General features: G+C 43.1%; 1 protein-coding gene across 4 annotated transcripts in view; it reads right to left on the reverse strand.

Annotated features, from left to right (window-relative positions):
* Positions 1–21,545, reverse strand: part of HECTD4 (HECT domain E3 ubiquitin protein ligase 4) — a 66,754-nt gene that overhangs the window by 27,347 nt on the left and 17,862 nt on the right. The window contains exons 8-37 of one of the 4 annotated variants that reach the window (XM_063415590.1): positions 21,232–21,424; positions 19,733–19,894; positions 19,524–19,637; positions 18,852–18,992; positions 18,292–18,524; positions 17,740–17,885; positions 15,926–15,996; positions 15,340–15,445; positions 14,643–14,763; positions 13,679–13,801; positions 12,403–12,527; positions 11,242–11,395; positions 10,877–10,977; positions 9,857–10,055; positions 8,830–8,949; positions 7,634–7,738; positions 6,744–6,907; positions 6,165–6,398; positions 5,839–6,031; positions 5,578–5,682; positions 5,406–5,494; positions 4,943–5,118; positions 4,126–4,261; positions 3,839–3,980; positions 3,580–3,746; positions 2,888–3,034; positions 2,449–2,633; positions 1,879–2,032; positions 1,362–1,642; positions 756–945 (exon numbers count right to left, since the gene is read on the reverse strand). In XM_063415590.1, the coding sequence (XP_063271660.1) occupies positions 756–945; positions 1,362–1,642; positions 1,879–2,032; positions 2,449–2,633; positions 2,888–3,034; positions 3,580–3,746; positions 3,839–3,980; positions 4,126–4,261; positions 4,943–5,118; positions 5,406–5,494; positions 5,578–5,682; positions 5,839–6,031; positions 6,165–6,398; positions 6,744–6,907; positions 7,634–7,738; positions 8,830–8,949; positions 9,857–10,055; positions 10,877–10,977; positions 11,242–11,395; positions 12,403–12,527; positions 13,679–13,801; positions 14,643–14,763; positions 15,340–15,445; positions 15,926–15,996; positions 17,740–17,885; positions 18,292–18,524; positions 18,852–18,992; positions 19,524–19,637; positions 19,733–19,894; positions 21,232–21,424 (4,577 nt within the window). Of the gene's footprint in view, positions 1–755; positions 946–1,361; positions 1,643–1,878; positions 2,033–2,448; positions 2,634–2,887; positions 3,035–3,579; positions 3,747–3,838; positions 3,981–4,125; positions 4,262–4,942; positions 5,119–5,405; positions 5,495–5,577; positions 5,683–5,838; positions 6,032–6,164; positions 6,399–6,743; positions 6,908–7,633; positions 7,739–8,829; positions 8,977–9,856; positions 10,056–10,876; positions 10,978–11,241; positions 11,396–12,402; positions 12,528–13,672; positions 13,802–14,642; positions 14,764–15,339; positions 15,446–15,925; positions 15,997–17,739; positions 17,886–18,291; positions 18,525–18,851; positions 18,993–19,523; positions 19,638–19,732; positions 19,895–21,231; positions 21,425–21,545 lie in introns of all 4 variants that reach the window. The other 3 variants (XM_063415588.1, XM_063415589.1, XM_063415587.1) reach the window with 3 other exon arrangements.

A 21,545-nucleotide genomic window follows, 5' to 3' on the forward strand; every position in this document is an offset into this window, starting at 1 on the left:
GTGGTTTGAAGTGATCTGAAGCCACCCTTGCAGCTGAATGCTCAACAGCAAGAGAAATATTAGGCAGTTAAGGACATACCCCATTTACAGAGGAAATTTAATCCCATTAAATGCAGTTATTTGCAAAGCAATTCGACCCTCTCCTCCTTTAGGAAGAAGCCTCATGAAATGGTTTTTATTGATCACAAACGCCCAGGGCTCCGAGTTCACCTTTCACTTGTACCTTTTAGTGTAATTTTTAGAGCATGGGTTCAAAAATCAACCCATGGAGTGAGGGGGAAGATGAAACAAATAACACAAAATGCAGGAGGTCACAGCATTGACATTCAGTGGTCCCCTCATCCAGGTGGGTGCTGAGAATACTAAAGAATGTTTAATAGCAAATTATTGTCCAGCTTATGCATTATTAAAGCAGTGCTTTTAAAGCCATTTTGCCTTGACAGCTCTATTTGTTAGTCCTACCCAGCCTGTCACACACCATAAATAAGATAAATGATATTCCATCAGAAACACTGAGCCTAAGTAGCTAATTTTTCATGAGATTGTTTTCAGAAAGATGAAGATGTTTCCATATTCCTTTGCATTATCTTACTGCTTTGCCAGTAAACACAACACACTGGGCAGACACTTTGCTTTCCCATTTACTCTTATATCTAGGATGTATTTTTCTGCAGCTGCAGCACTGGAAAAAAAAGGAGAAGATAAAGGGAATTGGCAAAATTTGTTTTAATTCCAATCCAGTGAGCTGAGATTACCTCAGTAAAGGCTGAAGCACTTCATGGGAGGATTGATCTTCTCTTTTATGGATAAAAATAGAGAGTTTACCATCCACTGCCTCACTTTCTTCTCCAGGATCTTTATCACCTTTTATGGAATTTTTAGGGCTGGCTTTTGCCAAGGTAGTATCTGGCTCAGAGGCAGTTGGAGAAAGCACTGTCTGGCAGCCTTGAAATAGAAAGGAAAAAAGAAAACAAAGAAACACAACCATGAATCCTCTTAGCCTTGGAATGAATGCTGTCACATCTGGATGTGTCTGAAACATCCCTGAGACACCCACTTTGGTGCGAGGCCAGGGAAATGAGGAGGCAGATGGAAAGGCACAGGAATGTCCTACTCTCAGTGACACATCAGATACCTCCCAATACCTGAGCTCTCTGTCAATACAAAAGCTCCTGGCACAGGGTGCCCAGAGAAGCTGTGGCTGCCCCTGGAAGTGCCCAAGGCCAAGCTGGATGGATTTGGAGCAACCTGGGATAGCTGAAGGTGTGCAAGGGGGTGGGACTGGATGGGCTTTCAGGTCCTTTTCATTCCAAGACTCCATGGAACACAAATCCCTGGGCACATCAAACAGCTGCTGGTACCTGGCACGACATAATCCGCCAGCTTGGCCAGCAGCAGGGAGGCAATCTTGGAGGCCGGGTCACTGGGATCGTCCTGCTCGCTGTTCAGAGAGGGCACTGAGTAACTCCAGGGGGGCAATTCCACATTCCCACAGTCCTCAACGCTCATGAGAGGCAGAGCAGCACGACACAGCTGCAGGATTATGAGCACCAGCTTTGGAGAAGGACGCTGATCCAAGAGGAGGGACAGGAGCTTGGACACGCAGGCTGGCTGGCTCAGGATGGCTTTACCTATGTGACTCCTGAAAGGGAAAAGGATCTTGAAATTCAAACCAAATTAATTCATTATTTACAAGATGTATTAAAAGCAATTTCAGTGGCTGACAAAACATTTGTAGCAATTCTTCCATAACCTGACAGCACTGATTAAACACTAAGATTAAGGGTCAATTTTAGAACGGTTTAAAAAAATGCACAGAAGAACCCCCATAGGCTTCAGTACACAGGAAGAAAATACTCCAGAACAAAGGCCTGGTACCTTGAGAGGTCGTTCAGAAGGCTGAGGACGTCCTGCAGTGCATCATTCCCTGCAGCCTGGTTGCCACAGCACTCGGTGGCTCTGGCCAGGTGGTTGGTGAGGAGGCTGGAGACCTGCCTGGCCAGCCCGGAGTGAACGGCGTCTGTGGAACCCCCTTGGGAAGGGAGGGAAGAACACACAGCTGTAATCCTCAAAAATCAATGTACACACCACAAAAATAAAAATACACACCCCTGATACATCCACCATTAGCCAACAGCCACGTGACTGTAAGCCTAAGTGTGTTATGGGTGAATTCTACCACAGGAGAAATGCCAAATGATCACTCAGAATCTCTGGGTTTTCTGGTTATGTTTAGATAGAATCAAGTGGCAAAACTTGAAATTATTTCCATGGGGAAGGAAAAAGCCAGAATTAAAAAAACAAGAAAATCCACTGAATTTTGTATTCACTTCTTAAGAATCCAGAGTCTCAAGTCATGATGAATTAAGTGTCCTATTTTAAATACATTTACACCACTCCTTAGACAGTTCTAACACACAGAGCAGAAGCCATTTCCAGTGTTCCTACCTTCCTCCTTCTCCCACTCCACACAGCGGTTGGCCAGCACCTGGAAGGCAGCCCAGGCCATGGTGGCCACCTTCTGTTTCTTGGTCTGTTTTTCATTTGAGCTGGACTCAGTCTGGCTGCTCAGGCTGCAGAGCCTGTCCATGAGCTGCACCAGGCCACTCCTCACCAGACACTTCTCCTCGCTCCTGCAGGAGAAATTCAGGCTGGAATTAACTTCCCCATCACAATGGGAATCCAGAACTTGCTGTTAGCTCAGTAATTAATTAGATCACTCGACAGAAAGATGCTTCTGCCTCTCCTTGTCCTCCACAGGTGAAATTGTAAGGGAATTTACATGGATGCTCCTCATGATGAGGAAAGGGGATGTATTTATACTATTCAATGCTTCTCCTTAAGGCAAAGCCTGCTAAGGCCAGGTGTGGATGTCCCCCTTGCCTACCTGGTGTAGGGAATGGTGCACAAGAGGCCAATGCTGTTGGCACAGGCGATGGGGTACCGGGCACACAGGGACACCACCGACGTCATCGTCTCTCCAAAAGCCTCCTGGACCTGCTCCACCATCCCACCACACGTCAGCTCTTCAATCCTGTTGGGGGTTAGACATTGGGAATGGAAGGCTTCAATTCACAAACTTCCAAAGGTAGCTTGAAGAAAATAATAATCAGTGAGTGTTAAGAATTACTCCAGGGAGACTTGGAAGGAAAAGTGCAAGTGACTCACGTTTACATATGAAACATGTAAACAAGAGAGTGTGGTAGTTACAGCTCAGACATGATTAAATCTCACTACAAACAAAATACAAAACATTTACTACATTTAAATGACAGTATCAGCTAAATCTACCACTAACATCTAATTAATATTAATTGAGAATTGAATCAAGAGAGAAGGATACCCTCTCTACATACCTGGGTACATGTCAGCCCAGTATGGAAGTTCATCTACTGATAAATAAAAGCATTTCTTAGAAGTTTCTGCCTTTTCACCCCACAAGAGTCAAAATGCTTGTGGCAACCTTAGCTCTGCCAACTAGCGCCCTCACAGCTACTCACTCCTAGCTTTCCTTCATCCAAAGCAATTTATTCCCTTGCACAGAGGCCAAACCCCTGAATTCTGGAGAAATGCACCCACCTGGGCCCTCCCTGGAGCACCATTGTCACGGGGCCCACCAGGTGGGTGACGCCGCCGACGCGCACGGCGGCCGTCAGCAGCTCCCTCATGTGCACCAGCGCCTGCTTCCTGGTGTTCCCCCGTCTCCAGCGGGTCTGGGCAGCCAGCAGGAAGCTGCTGCTGGACACCTGCCAGGTTTGGGATGGGATTTTGGTTAGACACAAACAAGGCACCTCCTGGTTTTGAGTGAGTTGGAGTTTGAAATGAAATAACAACGTACGGCTTGGTCGGGGTTTGTCCCGATGAAAGCGAAGAGCTGCCCCAGCAGGACACTGTAGGTGGGTTTGTCCCTGCTGTCCTCGATGGCCAGGGACTGTAGCAGGGTGAAGGAGCTGCTCCTGTGGCTGGTGACGTGCCGGCGCCTGCGAGGGAACGGGAATGTCACACCTGACAGCAGGGAGCTGATCCAGTCACCACAAATCCTGCTGTGCTGGCAGTGATAAATTCGATCAGGCTGATCACTGGAACAGCACAGAGGAGTGAGGGGAGGAATAAAGCCTGCTGTACCTCTGGCTGGCACGGGCAAACTCGATGTCCTCGTTGCCGATCATCTCCAGGTCGGACGGGGCGGACATGCTGCGCAGGAACACGGGCTGGCGCACGGCGTGCGAGATCACCTTGGCCTCAGAGGCTGATTTACAGGCTGAAGGATTATAAGATTGTAATAAAAAAGGTCATTTCTGGTGCAGGAAATTATTTACAAACTGGCTTTAAAATCACTGATGGATACCCCAGTCAAGCTGAAACACATTGTGGGGAAAACCCAAGCTAAGCAAGAACGCACAACTCAGATCTGAGAATTTTCCTGTTTTCAACCCTGTTGAGAATTAAAGATTTGGAATGGAAGGCTTCAATTCACAAACTTCCAAATGTAGCCTTAAAAAAATAATGATCAGCACATGTTAAGAATGACTCCAGGGAGATTTAGAAGGAGAACTGCAAGTCACTCATGTTTTCATATGAAATATGTAAACAAGAGATTATGGAAATTATAGCTCAGACATGCTGAAATCTCACTACAAACAAAATACAAAACCAGCTCCAAGGATTTTTCTGCTTTCAGGTATTGTTTCAAATCCGATTTCTTTTGGTTTGGTTAAGTACTTTTCCTCAATAAATCAGGAGACTGAAATTCATATTCCACCTATTATTATTATTCAGATTTTTATTTACCATCATCACATCAATGAGAAAACGAAGACTCGACTTTATTTATTGTACAAGAATTAATTTAATTGAGGGGAAAATAGTTCAATTTAAAGCAAGAGAGGGAAAAATAAGAAACAAAAGGTATCTTTAGAAATGCTGGCAATGAGAGATGTACCTGGAGTCTCTGCAGGGGTCCCAGATATGCTCCTTGTGATCCCAGACTGTGCTGCAATGGTCACATGCAACAACAGCTCTGCTCTGTTCATCAAGCTCTTCACCAAGGTTTTTGTCTTTGCTAAGGGATGAGAGGTCTTCTGGATCAGGGAATTCACCTCCTGGAAGAATTTCTCCCTAGGATTGTGAAAGGGAAGTAAAAGAAACCAATGTTTGAATGCTTTCAGAAAGGAAGGGTTACTGTGGGAAAGGTCAGCTAAAGAGGACTCATGGCATCAGTCTGGTTCTATGCCAACAATGCAGAAAGCAGAGAAAATGGAAGAAATAAACAAGGAATTGTAGGTATTAATATTCATATATTTAGCACAGAAGTTTCTCATAATTTAATCAGATACTTGTGGAACTCTCTGGAATTGCCCTGAAGCTGCCCCTCCTTTGAGGCCTGAATGTTCTCTGATACTGACCTTAGTGCCAGGACCACGTTCTCGAGATCACTCCCATCAAAAGAAACTTCCTTCATGGAACACAGAAGCTCCAGCTCCTTCATCTTGCTCTAAGCAAAGGGAAGGAGAAGGATGAGCACGTTCTGAGGAAGCAGAGTGGGGCACAAGCACCCACAGCAGCCCCAGGGCTCACCTCGTTGAAGTGATAATCATAAAAAAAGGGGACGTTGTTCTCCAGCTTCCCGTGCATGGCATCATCCACCTCGTTCTGCCACTTCTGCTCCAGCTCAGCCACACTCTGATAAGGAGATAAAAATCACATTTGTTGCACTTAAGGTGTAGAAGGGGTTTTAAAAGAAGAAATCTGAGTACGTTTTGTATTTCTGTGGTGCTGAAATACACCTTTATTCTCAAAACAAGCCTTCTGTTGCTCTAAATAATTTTATTTTTTTACCTGCAGTTGTCTCTCCATGGCATTCAGCTTCTTAAAGGTCTCTCCCATAATTTTACAAAGTAAATCATATTCTTCAGCATGTTCCTCCTGATACTGGAAATTTATCAGGGACTGGAGAGCATCAACCAAATTGAGATGTTTAATCACACATGAAACCACCATCTCCTCCATGACTTCTGGCTGGATCACTTCCCTAGGGTTCCAGGGAAAGCCAAACTCATTAATCAGGAGCAAGAGACCACCTTGGACAATTCACATTTATAAATCATCAGATGCTGAATTCACAAACAAGGTTAAAAACCCAGAGGGAAACAAGGACTCCTTACTTTATACTGGGTCTAAATTGAGGCCGAGCACGTCCAGAAATTTCCCTGAGCTTGATCATGATTCCTGGGGGCAGCCTAATCCTGGGCAGATCAAAGTAGTGTCCAACAGGAGGCACGAGCACGTCAGAGGGGTATGTGAACTCCCTGTCCTCCTCTATGGTGAGAGGCAGTGGAGAAGGGCTTGGAGTGAGGGCTGGAGATATCACCCCGTTGGCTTCCACCTGCCACTGGCACCTGCAAAAAGAATTAAAAACCAGTTAAAACGATTTTTCTTTCCCCTCTCATTGAAAAAGATTTTTATTTCCCCTCTCATTGAGAAACACACTTCAGTCAATGACATATTACAAAGGTTAAATATTAATATATGAAGTGTGGCTTGTACCAAGCATAACCCAACCCTCCTTTTACTCTAAAACCCCTCTGGTTCAGAGGATATTCCCTCAGTTTTAGGCAACACAAATTGCTGAACAAACTACAGGAAAAATGATCCAAACATCACCTTAATGCACAAGACTTGAGGACAAGAAGTCACTTCCCCTCAGAAAAAAACCCCATCAGATCAAAATTGGTTTTTTTTACCTTTGTAAGAGTTTAGATCTTAAGAGCTCCTGACAGGTTTCTTCATCTTTGGTAATTTCTGGCCCATTGTACAAGATCCTCAGCATGGAACAGGCCAGCACAGACAGGCCCAGGGCCAGGTCAACCAGGAATGGCAAACCTCCTGACACATCCTCTGAGGATTCCTGCAGCAGGAACAGGGAGAAGTTCAGCCAAGAAATCCACCAGGAAGTCCTTTCCAATAGATTCAAGACAGGAGATTTTATATGTAATCATTTAAATGTAAGATATAGCTCGATATCAATCTTTACTCTTACACAGAAAATGCTTAACAATTAACAGCAACCTGTAAGAACAACTCAAGACAAGAAGTAAGGGATTTAAACATTATTTTCCTGAACCAAGAATGAACAAGTGAATTTAATTTTGGTTCAGTCATCTCAAATTGTAGCGGGATTGAAGATTCCCAGTGTTTGATCCCAGAATCCCTCCCCTCTCCTCTTTGTGGGCTGGAATAGTTAATCCCTCAGGACATCTCTGGTTTTCAGGTTGTTACAAAGAAATCCTGACCCACAAGCAGCAAGGGGTGCTGAGTGGCTTCAGGAGATAGATAAGACACATTTGATAACAACCATCTCCATGAATCCCTATTACTGTCTGCAATAAACCAGGCAATAATTAATAATTCTCTTCCTGAAGAAGACAGACAAATTCTTCAATTAAAACAGCAGATCCACAGGGATCTCTGCATCCCAACCTCAGGCTCTTTTCACTGCCAACACCTGATCTGTCCCATTGCCCAAACCAGTCGCTGCTGGTTTCCATTCCGAACTGGAAGCACATTCCATGGATCTGGGATGTGTGGGGAGGCAGTGGGAGCTGAAGCTGTGCCCTGGGTCCCCCCTGGATACCTGTGCTCGGACAGTGCAGGCAAAGCCCCACATGGCTTTGTCCGGGGTGTTGTGCTCCCGCCCGCTGCGCATCTCGAAGGAGAACGTGACCGTGTCTCCTTCCACCTTCGAATATCCACCGCAGAAAAGGGGAAAAAAAGAAAATATAGTTCATAATTGAGGGAAACAAACAGGCTGTCCACACAAGTGGGTTATTTTATAGATGAATGCTTTTAATGACAGTTATCTGGGGTTGTTGTTGTCTCAAATGAGATGGTCTGATTGAAGATTTTTTTCCTTTTTATAAAGGTGTGTTTTAGTGGAAAATTTAGTTTTGCTGCTGGCTGACTACAGTAAAACAAAAAGAACCACCATAGCTGTAAGATCAAAAGCAGAAATTATCAGTGTGTTACCTAGCATTGATTTTCACTGTTTGTCTGCAATAAACCAGGCAATAATTAATAATTCTCTTCCTGAAGGAAGACAGACAAGTTCTTCAATTAAAAGAATGACAACAAATTAATCAAGGAGCTTGCTAAAAGAACAGTATCAAAATCCATGTGTGAAAAATAAACCCAATTCCCTTAATTGTGAACAATGGAGTTCTTGTCTGAAATTGCTTTCCAGTTTACTACCTCTTGATTTCTTTTAATGTGTTTTAGTGGGGGACAATGCAGCAGCACAAATATATATTAAACAAAAATAAAATCACACTGCAAGGAGTTTAAGGGGACACATTGCCAAAGCATTGAAATGCTGAGGTTTCAAGAAGTTTGAGAGATTCTTCTTAGTTTTGCTGCCAAAAGCACCCAATGAAATTTTAAAATCCAACAGAAATGGTTGGAATTTATTTGTTACATTTGCTACTTGATATATTTGATATATAAAGTAAAAAACATTTACTTTAAGAGAATATGCATAGAACTTCTCCTAGGAGGGTGTACTTAGGAGAAGAGCACTGCCATTAGAGACTCCAGGACTCAAATCTCCATCAGGAATTCCAGGAAGACACAAAACAAACTCCAAGGGAAGCATCACAAGGAACACAAAGCCGAGTTTAAAGTTCTCCCCCAAGGACACAACAGCTCACTGAGCAGGGATCTCATCACTGTACACTTAAAAGCTTGGAATGCATAGCTGTGAGGGTAAAATGGGCTGGGCATGGTTTCCAAAGGGAATTTTCTATGGGAAGGAGTGGTGGGTGGGAGATACTGTACCTTCACTAAGTCCTTGGGCCACCCCGTTCCTAAGACACTACGGCTGCCATATCCCAGTGTATTGCCTCCATACTCAGCAACCTTCCTACTGTTTGTGCTAGGACCAGCATAGATCACCAACTTCAAAACATAAAATACACTGTTAGACTGTAAGAGAAAAACAAGAAAACCTAATAATAATAATAATACTTAGCACTTCCACCGCGCTTTCGACTCTCGAAGCGCTCCATGCACGTGAACCAATCCTCACAGGCTCTGTGAGGGCACCAGGGTTAAGTATTATTATCCCCATTTTACAGATGGGGAAACTGAGGCACGCAGGGGCTTGAGGGGTTTGGGCCCTGCTCACACAGCAGGGCTGGGAGCAGAGAGCAGGAGCAATCCTGAGGCACAGAATAAACTCCTTCCCTGGCTCCTGGGGCTGATCCTGCTCCCAGCAAAGCCAAAGTTTGCTCAGTGACTTTGGTGGGATCAGAGTTTTTTTGGGGGGGTTCAATCAGTAATGGGTGACATTAATATTGAAGATAGTGCCATTAGTTATTTATGAGTATCAGGACTTGCTCCGTGCCAAAGAATAAACAGCAGCACTCAGCAAGCAGCACGAGCAGCTCTCTGATAATACAAAGTGGGTAAGTGCTATTGGTTGTTCTCTTAAAATTCAAATATTTGTTCCTATGAATTCAGGTAAACAAGCTCTATCATCAGAAAAAAAGGAACCTCTCCAGCTCTGCCCAGTTTAAACCAATTGTGCTCATCAAAGGAGGCAGCTTGATTAAAATTTGGGAAATAAGGAAAACTGAACGTGAGTAAAAATGAGAAAAGTCAAACACTTGGACAATCTGAGCCAGCCTGAATTTCTTTTTCTAAAAAACAGAACTGATAGAATTTCTGAGGGGAAAAACCAACCCAAACCACCCCTCAACCCCTCCCAATCCCTGGAGCCTCCCACGCTTGTCCCCTGGCAGAACTCCCACTTTTTCTGAGGGAATTCCCTCACTGCAGGGGTGCTGAGCTGGCCCTTGCTTACCTTGTCATAATCATACTGGGAGGAGCATCTGTTGTCAAATCTAAGATACAAACAGCGGGCTCCTGGAATGTGGACAGTTTCCTTAAATTTATAATTATCCCTGACAGGGTGCACTGTCTCCACGGTCTTCCCAGCAGCCCAGGGAGCAGGGATCTTCAAACCAGTCAGGAATCCTGGCTCTTCCTTCTCTTCCAGCATCCTGAAATTAAAAGTGAGAATTTGGGCCTAAAATATGGCAGATTTCTGCCTAAAATACAGGAGATTTCATTCAGACGTTAGGATATAAAGTACTTAAAAATCATCTCTCAGTACTGACACACACAGACAAGGAACTGACTCCTGGTTTTAGGCATGACTGTATTGAGGGAATTAATGTATTACATATATTATTATCATTATATAATCATATATATTATCATCATCATTATTCATAAATTACATATACTCCTATTCACAGAAATCCCATTATCACAAATTCTTTGGTATTCCAAATTCTCCAAAGCTGCAAATAGGCATTTTTATTTGATTTTAGCTGTTTGTTTCTGTTCCCAAGCATGAGCTGGAAAACTTTGAGCTCAGACACACCATTTAAATGCAGGAGTTAAAAATGTTATTTCTCTGTAAATTAAACCATTTAACAGCTTTGCAATGGTTTTAATTCTGTATCTCATGCTGCCAGAGCAATTTACATTTTCTCTTGATGGACCTCCTTAGCCTAATTTATTGTGAGAGGAACATTTAGAATTAATTTCTAACGCTTGAGGTGAGGGAAAAAACCAAAACAAACCATATTCTGTGTAAACAACTTGAAGTTATTAATAGTTTAATTCTATAGACAGAACAAAATTTGGCACTAACTGCCTTTTGCAAAAGCTTATACAAAACTGAGACAGCCTTAGAAATCATTCCAGCACACCTTTAAAAATTAATTCAAATAAAAACTGCTGCTTTATCCCACAACAATGGTCAAATAAACATTATAGTTATCCCATGAAAAGACCCAAATGTAAAGAAAATCACCTCTCATCAGGTAACTGCTTCCCTTTCTGCTCTGGAGCACAACTGGGGGAACTGTTCAGTTCTGAGAAAACTGGAGACTGGGTTTTAAGCAGCAGTGCAGTCTGTGGCCCAAAATACACAATGTTAGGGACATGCAAACTGTAAAGCATTTTAAGAGCTCATTATTGAAATAATTAACAATCCTACTGTTATTACTGACAGTAAATCATTTCTGAGCAGCTCCTGGAGCAGCCAAATTTAACACAGCATCGGCAGCTTTGGCAGCTGCTGAGAAGCTGAACTGTGGTGTGTGGATGAGTCTCTGCAGGAAGCTGAGCAGGATTTTGGAGGTCCTGGGCAGCCCTGGGGTGGCACAGAGCCCGTACCTGGCTGGTGTAAAGGACCAGCTGCACCAGCTGAGGCATCAGGGCATCAGCCATGGTCAGGGTCTGCAGGTTGGGGTGCATCAGGGATGTCAGCAGCACGGGCAGCAGGTGGCCAAGCATGGTGGCCTTTGTGATCTGCTCCAGGCCTTTTAACCTGGAAGGAGAGCCAAAGTTACTCTTTTCACAGAGCAGCACTTCTGCTTTTAGTCACTTCTGTTTCATCTTGTAACAGCAATTCAAAATTCAGCAGAGGATGTTTGTGTTATACCAACAAAATCCCCAAAACAATCTTGAAACCACTGCAATTTCTCCCAAGTGTCAGTGACCTTGAATTGCTGACAACTCTCACTGAACAATCTGAGAGCAGAGACAGTAAATCAACAATTTAATAATTACTCAGAGAAGGATAAGCTCCCCTGGGCACAGGATGAAAGTCCCCATCAAACACAAATGCAGCAGTGTGGATATCAGCTCCCAGCACATGGAGCTCAAAGGACTTGAAAAGGATCTGCAGCTACAAAAATATATTTGAACACGAACTCGTATGAAAATATCACCCAGGAATTGTGTGTTGTCAATAAACACAACTAATCTTGCAGGCACAGAGAAGCAGAAAGTGAAACCTGGAACACAGCTGGGACAGGGAGCTGTTTGTTTGAGGAGAGGAAAGTTCACAGCTTCTGTTTCCACCCCATTCCCAAGGTGGGGAGACAGGGAAGGGCAGCTGATGGAATATGTGGGATATCAAAACAACACCCAGGGATTGTCATGTACAAACATCTAATCCAGCTACCAGAGATGTAATAACCAAGAATTTAAAAATAAACAGATTGTTCTAGCTTACAGCAGTATTCCCAGCTAATTACAGTTTATTTCCAGGTATCCTACTCATAAATATCATTATAACTGACTAAAATCTTCCCAGTTTGAGATTCCCACAGAAATATCAACCCACAGATGATCAGGACTGACACAGAGAGTGATTACAAAGTCTTCACCAGCTGAGTGCCAAACAATTGCTACAGGAAGAAACAGTTCCTGTGCATTCAGAGCTCAAATATAAAGTGATAAGGAATAATTAATGCTAACTGTGCTTGCACAATAAGCCACAAAGAGCAGCAGCTCCCTGTTCCCAAATTAGGATCCTCCCACTTGTCTTACCTTTGCTCCCTGTCAGAAATGTCACTGTTAATTAGTGCTGTAGTGACTTGTTGCAGCATTTCTAAGACTTCATCACATCCTGTCAGGATTTGTGTGGCGAGAGACAAAATGCTGGTCTTGAGTTCCTAAGAAAAAAAAAGAAAGAGTTACAGGATACTTAAATCTTAAAAAATCCCCCCCAAAAAGGACAACAGAACAAAAAGATGGATTTCCAAATGAAAAGAATGATAATGTGACCTGGCAGGCCTGCAGCAGGAGATTCATCCAAGACTTAAATTTGATTAATGTTAAGCCCCAAAGTGCTGGGAGAAACTGGGTGCATGTTTTACAGGATGCACATCCAGTTTCTAGAGGGAGGGAAGCCCCAAGTCCAGCACAGGAGAGAGCTGAGAGCCAGCCAAGGGACAGGACTGGTGACAATGTCCTAGCAGGGATGAGGAGCACTGCAGAGAGAGAAACTGAACAATGAACACGGCGTGAATAGTGAGACAAGGAAAATACTCCAATATTTAGCATTTACTCAATGAGCCTGAACAAATCGCTTCCAACTGCATCACAAACACACACAGCCTCAAAGAGCAGCAGAGAAAACCAGCTTAGCAAAGTACCAGAAATTCAAAAATTAATTCAGTTAGGGAAGAATTATTACCAAAACTACCATGAGCAGACAACCTGCACTCCAGGGCAAACCTGGGAGCTGGATGAAGCAGTGTGAAATGCATTTTAATGAACTTCTACCAACCAAAGCCTGTCCTCAAACCTTGTCCTCTAACAGCTGCCTTGCCACAAAATTTATTCTCTCTATTTCAGACAACTGATGGAGGTGGTTCTACACAAGCTCTGTTTGTTTAAACTGCAAAAAAGTAGAAGCCAGGTAAGGCAAATTAGAAACTCCTTTTCTATTTATTTATTTAAAAATATTTTTTTCAAGGACCACCTGAATGACTGGGAGAAGAAAAAGTGTCCGGGGTAATGTGTCCAGGAAAGGAAATTTCGGTGCCAGGAATCCTACTAGCACTTATTAATTAAAATCTATTTAAAATCTCATTATACATACATTTAGGAATTGACTGCTCTCACTGATAACAGGGAATGCAAGCTGGTATCCTGAACACAGAATAACTAGAGATTTTACTCTGTTTTTCCCTGCTCTCCAGCTATTTAACTCCATCCAAAGGAACAGAACCACCAGCAAACAGCACTGCAGGACCGAGGTGTCACAGGCACACTGACTGGAGAGAGCCATACTAGAATAAAACTTGGTGTTTACCTGTACCTTCAATGTCTCTCCCTGCAAGGAGCTGTCACTGTCATCATTGTCATCGGGTTTAATCAGAATAGTGTTACTGAGGAGGTGGTTCTGCACAGCCATCAGGTACCGCAAGCACGAGGACGCAGCCTTGAACACAAATAAGTAAAACTTTGCATTATCCAAACCCTTCATCATCCCCCAGTCAGGAAAGCCCCAGGCTTGGAAATTGGAGAGAGGAAAGAAAAAAGGTTGAGGAAGAAGAAAAGAAAGAGCAAAGAAATAATATAATATATTTAAGAAACAAAATCGGTTGCAAAATGCTGAATTTTGTGAAGTAACCCACAAAAATATAAAGAGGCAGCATAACTTTGTCCAGGTTTGGAACACTGTAGCAATATTCAGGAACTGTAAGAATTAATTAATTCTGAAAAGACCATGCCACCAGAGTGATAAATGCAATTCACACTCCTGAAGGTGATGGTTCCATGCCACTCCTCCTTCCCCCAGGCCAGGACATCCTGTCCCCTCCCAGTGTTTTTATGGAAGTTCAATTTGCCTTTCCCAGGGAGCTGATCTTGCTGAAAACACCTGCCCACTGTTTTACCATCAAATGTCAGCTTGAACTCATTTCTGCCTGTCACTGGTACCTTTTTCAGCCTGTATCAACCACAATACACAACTGCATGTTTGATTTTTTAAGCTGCTGTAATGCTTTGAATACTGAGATCCACAAACTTTGCTTAAACTGAACGAGAGCAACTGGAAAATAAATCCATGTATAAACCCATTCCAGCATTACTGAATTATTTCCTTTGCTGTGAGAAATTATTCTTTTCTTCCCTGCACAACACAAACAGAAGACAACTCTTCTCCTGGATTTAAGACAGCTATAAAAGTTTCACCTCCTTGTACTCAGTGAAGAGGATGGATTCAAGGAGGAAAAGAAGCCAAAGGCAGAGACACTTTTATCAAAACACATTTTACTTACAGGCACAGTTGAAAGAAGCCTTTGAAAGTCATCTTTAGATACAGTTTGGCACTTGGTGATTAAGACACAAGATTCTCGGACAACAATCTTGAGGATGTAGTGCAAGAGCTCATCATTGAGTCTTCAAGGGAGGCAAGAAAAGTGGAAATTGTTAATTGTTAATTATTGTGCATTTTGTACAGCTCAGCTCACTCTGCAAGCTGCATCCCAGACTATGGGAAACCTAAACAAAGATCAAACTTCAGACACAAAAAATCCTAAGGCTGAAATGTTTAACAAGTACAACAGATTTCCAGGGGTTTGCTGCACTGTGCTGATGGAAATCTGTGATTTCTTACGGCTCCTATAAAAGACTCCTCCCAATTGAAACAGCTACTTGATACTGGCAGTTCTACTGCTGGAAAGTCACCTATGATACGCAGAGAAATGCCGTAAAATAATATTTATGAATTTATCATTCAAATTTACCATGAACATGGCAAGGAACGAGGAATTCCAAACCCAGTCTGGGTACAGGAGCATCCAAAGTTTGCCCTAAAACATCCAATCTCTTCCTCATCCTAATGAAATCTCCCCCACAGACACAACCAACATTCAGGTCACACTGCAGGAACACACCAAGCAATTCCAGCAGAAGTTCTGCAAGTTCAGCTCAAGCAAATAACAGAAAAATACCCTATAAGCTGAGGCTTTTTACCTATAATGATCATCATCTTCACTTCCAAATCTGTTGTTCTGCAGCTGCTCAGCTAAATTGGTGAGGATAACATCCCGGAGCTGCGAGAGGCCACTGTTCCTCTCTCCTAAAAGGGAAATAAAGAACTTTAGCAAAGCAGCCTTTACAGAATAGACTTTATTTCCCCAATACCTCAATTAACACAGACTGCAGCTCAGGAAAGGCTGCACTCCCAGGGTGACCAGACTGGGAGCACTCTCCCTGCCCATGGCACTGCTGGAAATTCCCAACACGTTCCTGAGAAGTAACAAATCACAAATCACTGAGCACCAGCTGCTGCCAAGGCCAGACTCCCATTTCCTGGTGAACTCCAGGATATCTCTCCCCCTTACTGAGGTCTAACATCACCTCTGATTACTGCAAATATTCCTCTTCTCCACCTGATCTACCCTAGGCCATGCAGCCTTTTGGAAGTTGAAGCATTCCATAATTTCCTAGAAAAGCATGGATTTAAATCCCAAGTTGTTCTCTCTCTAAGCTTGAGATGTACTTTGATTTTTTGTTCCCAGAAAAACCCCACTCTCACCTGGCAATAAGACATTCTCACCTTCAGTTAAGACCAATTTCAATAAATTATTGATTTCTGCTTCTCCAGGATACAGGATATTTAAACCAGAGCTAAGGAAAAAATAAAACCATGCATTACTTCATGGATTTAGAAATAACAAAACCATTTCAGTGGACATGTGACAAATGGCACCACAGACTCAGCCTCTGATGGAACATTCACAATGTCTTTGTAAAGGCTTAGAAGAGCATCCTCCAGATTTTAACATCAATATTAGGACATAAGCAGCTTTTTTCCTCCAGGAATCTCTTGTAATCAATTATATTTTATTGGTTAGGTCCCAAAGCTTCTCCAAGAGCTAATTCCCTCTGGAAAACTCCCCATTCATCACTTGCACACAGGGCAGCACCATCAGTTTGTTCAGAAACAGAGATGTCAGGAAAAATGATGATGGCTAAGAGAAAAACTCCCAAATGGTGAAGGGGTAAGAGCTGAGGCTTCTCCGTGCCAAGAACAGCGGAAAACACAAATACAATAAACAAGAAATCACTACTGGTAATGTTCTGCACTTTTTGGAGACTGGCTCTACTTAGTTTAAGCTACCCAGAAGATTCTGGAAGGAGCATTTCAGGAACACCCCAGCTCTGCAGAAACATTCCAGGTGGAGACTTCTCCCTCTAACTTGTGATGAACTCTGTCCTTTCTATGTGAATTCCCCCATCCAGATCACAATCACTTCAAAGGAGCACTTCATGCCTGTCTCAAGTGCTGAAATCATTATGCAACTTTGCCATTTCCTTTCCCTTTTCTTTTTCAGTGACAGGAAAGAAAACTGAAATGTTTTTCAGCATCACACTGAGAGCAGAGATTACTGCAGCTCCCTTCCCTCTGGATCATGCTGATCCACTCTGATAAAAACCTCAGGAAAAGTTTTAACACATTGCCAGCTCTCTTTGAGGGCTCCAGTGGCACCAGAATCTCCCAGGGAGAAAACAGGAGGAAGGAAAAATCACCCAGAGCCCACCTTGGGCTGTTCAGCAAAGCCCTGGAATACACAGGGATTCCAAGGAACCCATGCAGGTGACAGGAGATACTTTTACCCTGAAAATGCCAGGCAATCCTCCTGAGCCAAACTATTCCTCACTCAGAGTTGCACACAGCCACAGAAATTAAGAATGTTGTGATTCACACCAAGAAAATGCAGGTTGATATTCAAAAGATTTTGTTCCCAACCGCTGGAGCACTTCCCACTGGAAAGGTTCTGGCTGTCCTTGGCACGCTGTGGCCAGCATTCCTTGGCCCTGAGGTTTCCATTATCTCCTTTTCAGGAGATACAACCACACTTTTTTTTTTTCCCCTGGGCCTTCAGTCTCAGAGCATTGCTCAAGTGTTATTAATCCCTCCAGTGTTATAATTCTGCTTCTCCTGAAGCTCCTTTTGTTCAGGAGAACTTCACTTAAAACACTGAGGTAAGAGCTGTCAACACCAGCTTTGCCTTTTCCTGAACACCACAGCAGCTAAATAAGGAACTCATTCAAGGAAACTTTGCCTGAATTTTGCAACTATTTTATAATAAACATTAAAAAAAACCCTTTAGAAAGCAAGTGAAAAAGAAATTAAAAGTAAGGAAGTAATTGCTACCTGTTATTTCATCAAGAACAACACATTGGATTTCTCTTCTTCCAGACACAAACTGTAATAATTTTATCATATTGTGTCTTAAAATCCATCACACTACACTTTCTCATATTAATGTAAAATTAAACTGAATACAACGTGCACGTTCATCTGTCACTACATTTCAAAGAAACTACAATTTAAGTTAACTTGAACTTGATAAAACAGATATTCACCTAATGGCCAGACAAACTTCCTTCTGGATTTCAGAGCAGATCTGATCCCTTGGGGCCATCAGTAACTGCCACAGTAACAGCCCAGACCTTCTGACAATGTCTCTGTTCCTTTCAGTTTGGGGGCTGAAGAAAAATTTAAAAACCACCTAAGAAAAATTAAACACAACAATATTAATATTAATATATGAATATTACTTACATTAACTTATTTTCTCCAGTTAGTTTCTCGAACTATTTGTGTGGTCTAGAAATCTGAGAGTCAGAACCTGATTTTGAATCAAAAAATGGAGGAGGGAGAATACAAAGAAAGAAGGAAATAACCCCTCTGTGTTTTATTCTAATCTGTAAAGGTAGATATTATATTTAAATTAGAGCTCTTAAATGAATATATAAAATATTGCAAAGCCACTGCTAAATCAATCTCCATTACACGGATTCCAATGGAGAAAAAGAAATAAAATTAAATTAAAATGAAACCAGTGGTTGCCTATACTCCAAACCCAATTTTCCATTTTCCCATGTGAATTTTGAAGTCCCTTTAAGTTTCTGCACCTGGAAGACAACGAGGATGCAGCGGATGATGCAGGTGTCTCCATTGACCATGGCCTTTTCCATAATGTCGCAGATGCTGCTCAGGTGATGGGCTTCAATGGGATGCTGCTTGCCCAGAAAATTGCTGATGGGGAGGCTGTTGCTGGCTGCCAGGAGGTTGAGCTGGTGGATGCACATGGCACCAACATGGTGCAGTAACTGGTTAATGACCTCGTTTGTGGTTGTTGCATCCCCTGCAAGGAGAGGAGTTCAAATGCTGTCCATAAACACAGACTGGATCATCAGCCTTTGGTTCTAAAATGCAATAAATCAACTTCAGGGCATAAAAGGATTACCCAAAACACCTTTTGAATGTGCTGAAGGCAGCAGCAATCCAGAAATCTTCTACACATCTCACTTTGAACCTTTCCCTCTCTTAAATCTAAGCTAAACCATGACCAATATTTACAACTCTTTTCAGGAATGAACTCAGCTGTTAACAGCAGGACAGTTTCTGTCTCTCTGCCACTGCTCTGTTTCACTCCCCTTTGTACACAGAGCTGACTCGTGGTTCCCCTCACCTTTGGGCTCTGCGATGACGTGACTCACTCCCAGCCTCTGGCACACACAGTGGAATGCCTGGTTCCCAGGATTGCACCACTGATCGATATAATCATTGGAGCACGTCCAGATCATGTTATTCATTGTATCATAACAAGCACCTGAGAAAAGGAAAATGTTTCACACATCAATTTAGTAGGAAACCAGCCTGAAGCATCTTTATAGGCATCGTAAATCCAAACTATTTGCTTTAAAAGTTTCTAAAATTTCACCACGTGTCACCATGAGATTTTCTAGTTTTCTGAGCATTCACATTATAGCAGAAGTTCTCACTTTCTCATGCTCTTTCATGTAAACAGGAGATCATATTTTGTAAATATTGCCATTGTTTTGAATTCCTTCTCCAAGAGAAGGGGAAGTTGAATGGCAGCCCTTTTTACCGGTGTGGTTGGGAGGTGGGGATTCCACTCTCCAATCCATGGTCACCTTTCTTGAAGTATATAATAAGAAGTAATAAACAAAGCAGAAATTCTCCCTGCTACTCTTCTGCTCTCCCAAATTCTTGGCTCTGTGTGTCTTTTCGAGCCTCACACCGACAACCACGGACATGCAACCCCACCCCAGTGCAGAGCTGACTGCAAATCAAACCCAGATGGATTATTTGGGATCTGAGGGATTGCTGTGCTCCTTACCAAGGCCTGGCACCAGAGCCCCCCGTCCGAGCGAGCTGCCCGCGGCGTCGATGAGATCCGCCCTGCTGGTGAACTGCCCGTCCGAGATATTGAACACCAGGCTGGAGGCAAGAACTGCACAGAAACACAGCTCCCATCAATTCCTGAGAAGTTTATGGCATTCCAGGCAGCCAAGGACTCCCAGGCTGCCACAAATGGCTCTGACTTACTTTTCAAGGAGGACAAAGCGCTGGTGCCCCCGAAGAGCGAGCGCGTGGCCGAGCTGCCCGAGCCCCCCGGCGGTGGCACCAGCATCACCAGGTAGGTGCCACACGTGTAGATCGGGGTCTTCCTCAGCATCTTCAGGGGCAGCCCACAGCTCGTGTTGGCAGCTGCAAGGGGCACCAGAGAAAGGTCACAAACTGCAGCTCTGCAGAACGAGGCAGAGCTCTGCTCGGAGCTTTGAAGGAAGCGGCATTTACAGGATCTGCTAAGAAGTTTTGACAGAATTCCGGAATGGTTTGGGTTGGAAGGGACCTTCAAGATTATCCCAGTCCAGCCTCGTGGACAGGGACACCCCTTCCATGAGATCAGGTTGCTCAGAGCTCCTTGAACCCAGCCTTGAGCATTTCCAGGGATGGAGCATCCATGACTCCTCTGCAGCCTCCCTGCCTCACACACTCAGCACCAATCCCCACAAGGTTACAAAGAGTTTCACAGGTTATTCAACTAAAGGAAACAACTTCAAAATAAAATAAATGAAAAATTAGGTATAACCTAAACTGTTAAGAATTGTGTGGTGATAATTACATTGAAAGCACTTGGAGGCAAATGATCTCCTCACATACAGAGATCACTTGAGATTCACTATGCATTTACTATTTTAAGTTCTCCTGCTCCTCATGAAACGTAGACAGCCCAAATGATCTCCCTCTTGCAACAGCTGATCAACACTTTTTGAGTGCTGACTCAAGAATTAGCCAAGAATAGCCACTTACTCTCCTTTTTCTGTACCACTTGAGTTGTTAAATGGCAAAACACAACCTTTAAAATAGCTCTCTGAGCTAACTCCTTGCCAAATTCCCTGGAAACAGAGCCATTTAATGTATAATTTATTTTTATGGAAATACTTTCAATTGTTTCAAATTGAAGAAAGGAAACTCACGTACTTGGAAGAGAAATAATTCAAGATAAACTGAGTAAAATCTTCAGACAAATCTAACAAAGCTCCAGATCATCCTGAAAGCCATCAGTGCAGCTCATTAAAGATTCCCTCATTAACTTCAGTTGTTTCCATAAAAGAATACCCAAACATCATGCAGGTGACCTCGAAAAAGTGCAAAATCACCTAAGATTTGTAATATTCCAGTGACTGGTGAAGCAATAATTCCATTTTCTAACCTGCAGGCCATTTTTACATACCAATTAGACCAGCTGAGCTGCCAGCAGAGAAATGCAACTATCAGATTCCCCAAACTAGTTCAATAATGGAATTGGAAAAGGGTGCTTCCCATTTTCCACCCCTAAACTTTCCTCACAACCCTAATTTAGCACAGAAACTGATGATTCCAGCATTAAGCAAATACTGTGAGGATCTTCCAACTATGTATTTGGGGAAAAAAAAGGACAAAAATCACACGCTGTTTTTTTTTAAAGCTGTCCTAAGAGGTCAGTAATAACCAGGATGGATGCTGTGTGTGTTAAGAAATGAAAAGTGAAGGGTTCTGACCTGCCTGGTCCTCCTTGAGGGTGTTGGAGATGGTGGAGCCCGTGAGAGCAGCGAGGGTGGCCGAGGGGGAGGCGCGGTACCGGGACAGGCGGCTCAGCAGCATCTCATTGATGCTCTTGGCAGATTCCCCCTCTTTCCTCATCAGGATAATTCTTTCCTGCAGAGGATTTGCTATACAAATGCCATTTTCTACCTAGTAAAATGGAGGGGAAAAGAAAACTTTAGATATTGAAATCCATAGGGGAGAGAACGAGGTAGGAATACAAAGCGAAACTTTGCTGACAGAAGTTCTTGCAAAAACAAAGCTCTGAAAG

The sequence above is a fragment of the Prinia subflava genome, chromosome 19 (genome assembly GCF_021018805.1).
Source record: "Prinia subflava isolate CZ2003 ecotype Zambia chromosome 19, Cam_Psub_1.2, whole genome shotgun sequence".
In the NCBI taxonomy this organism is placed as follows: Eukaryota; Metazoa; Chordata; class Aves; order Passeriformes; family Cisticolidae; genus Prinia; species Prinia subflava.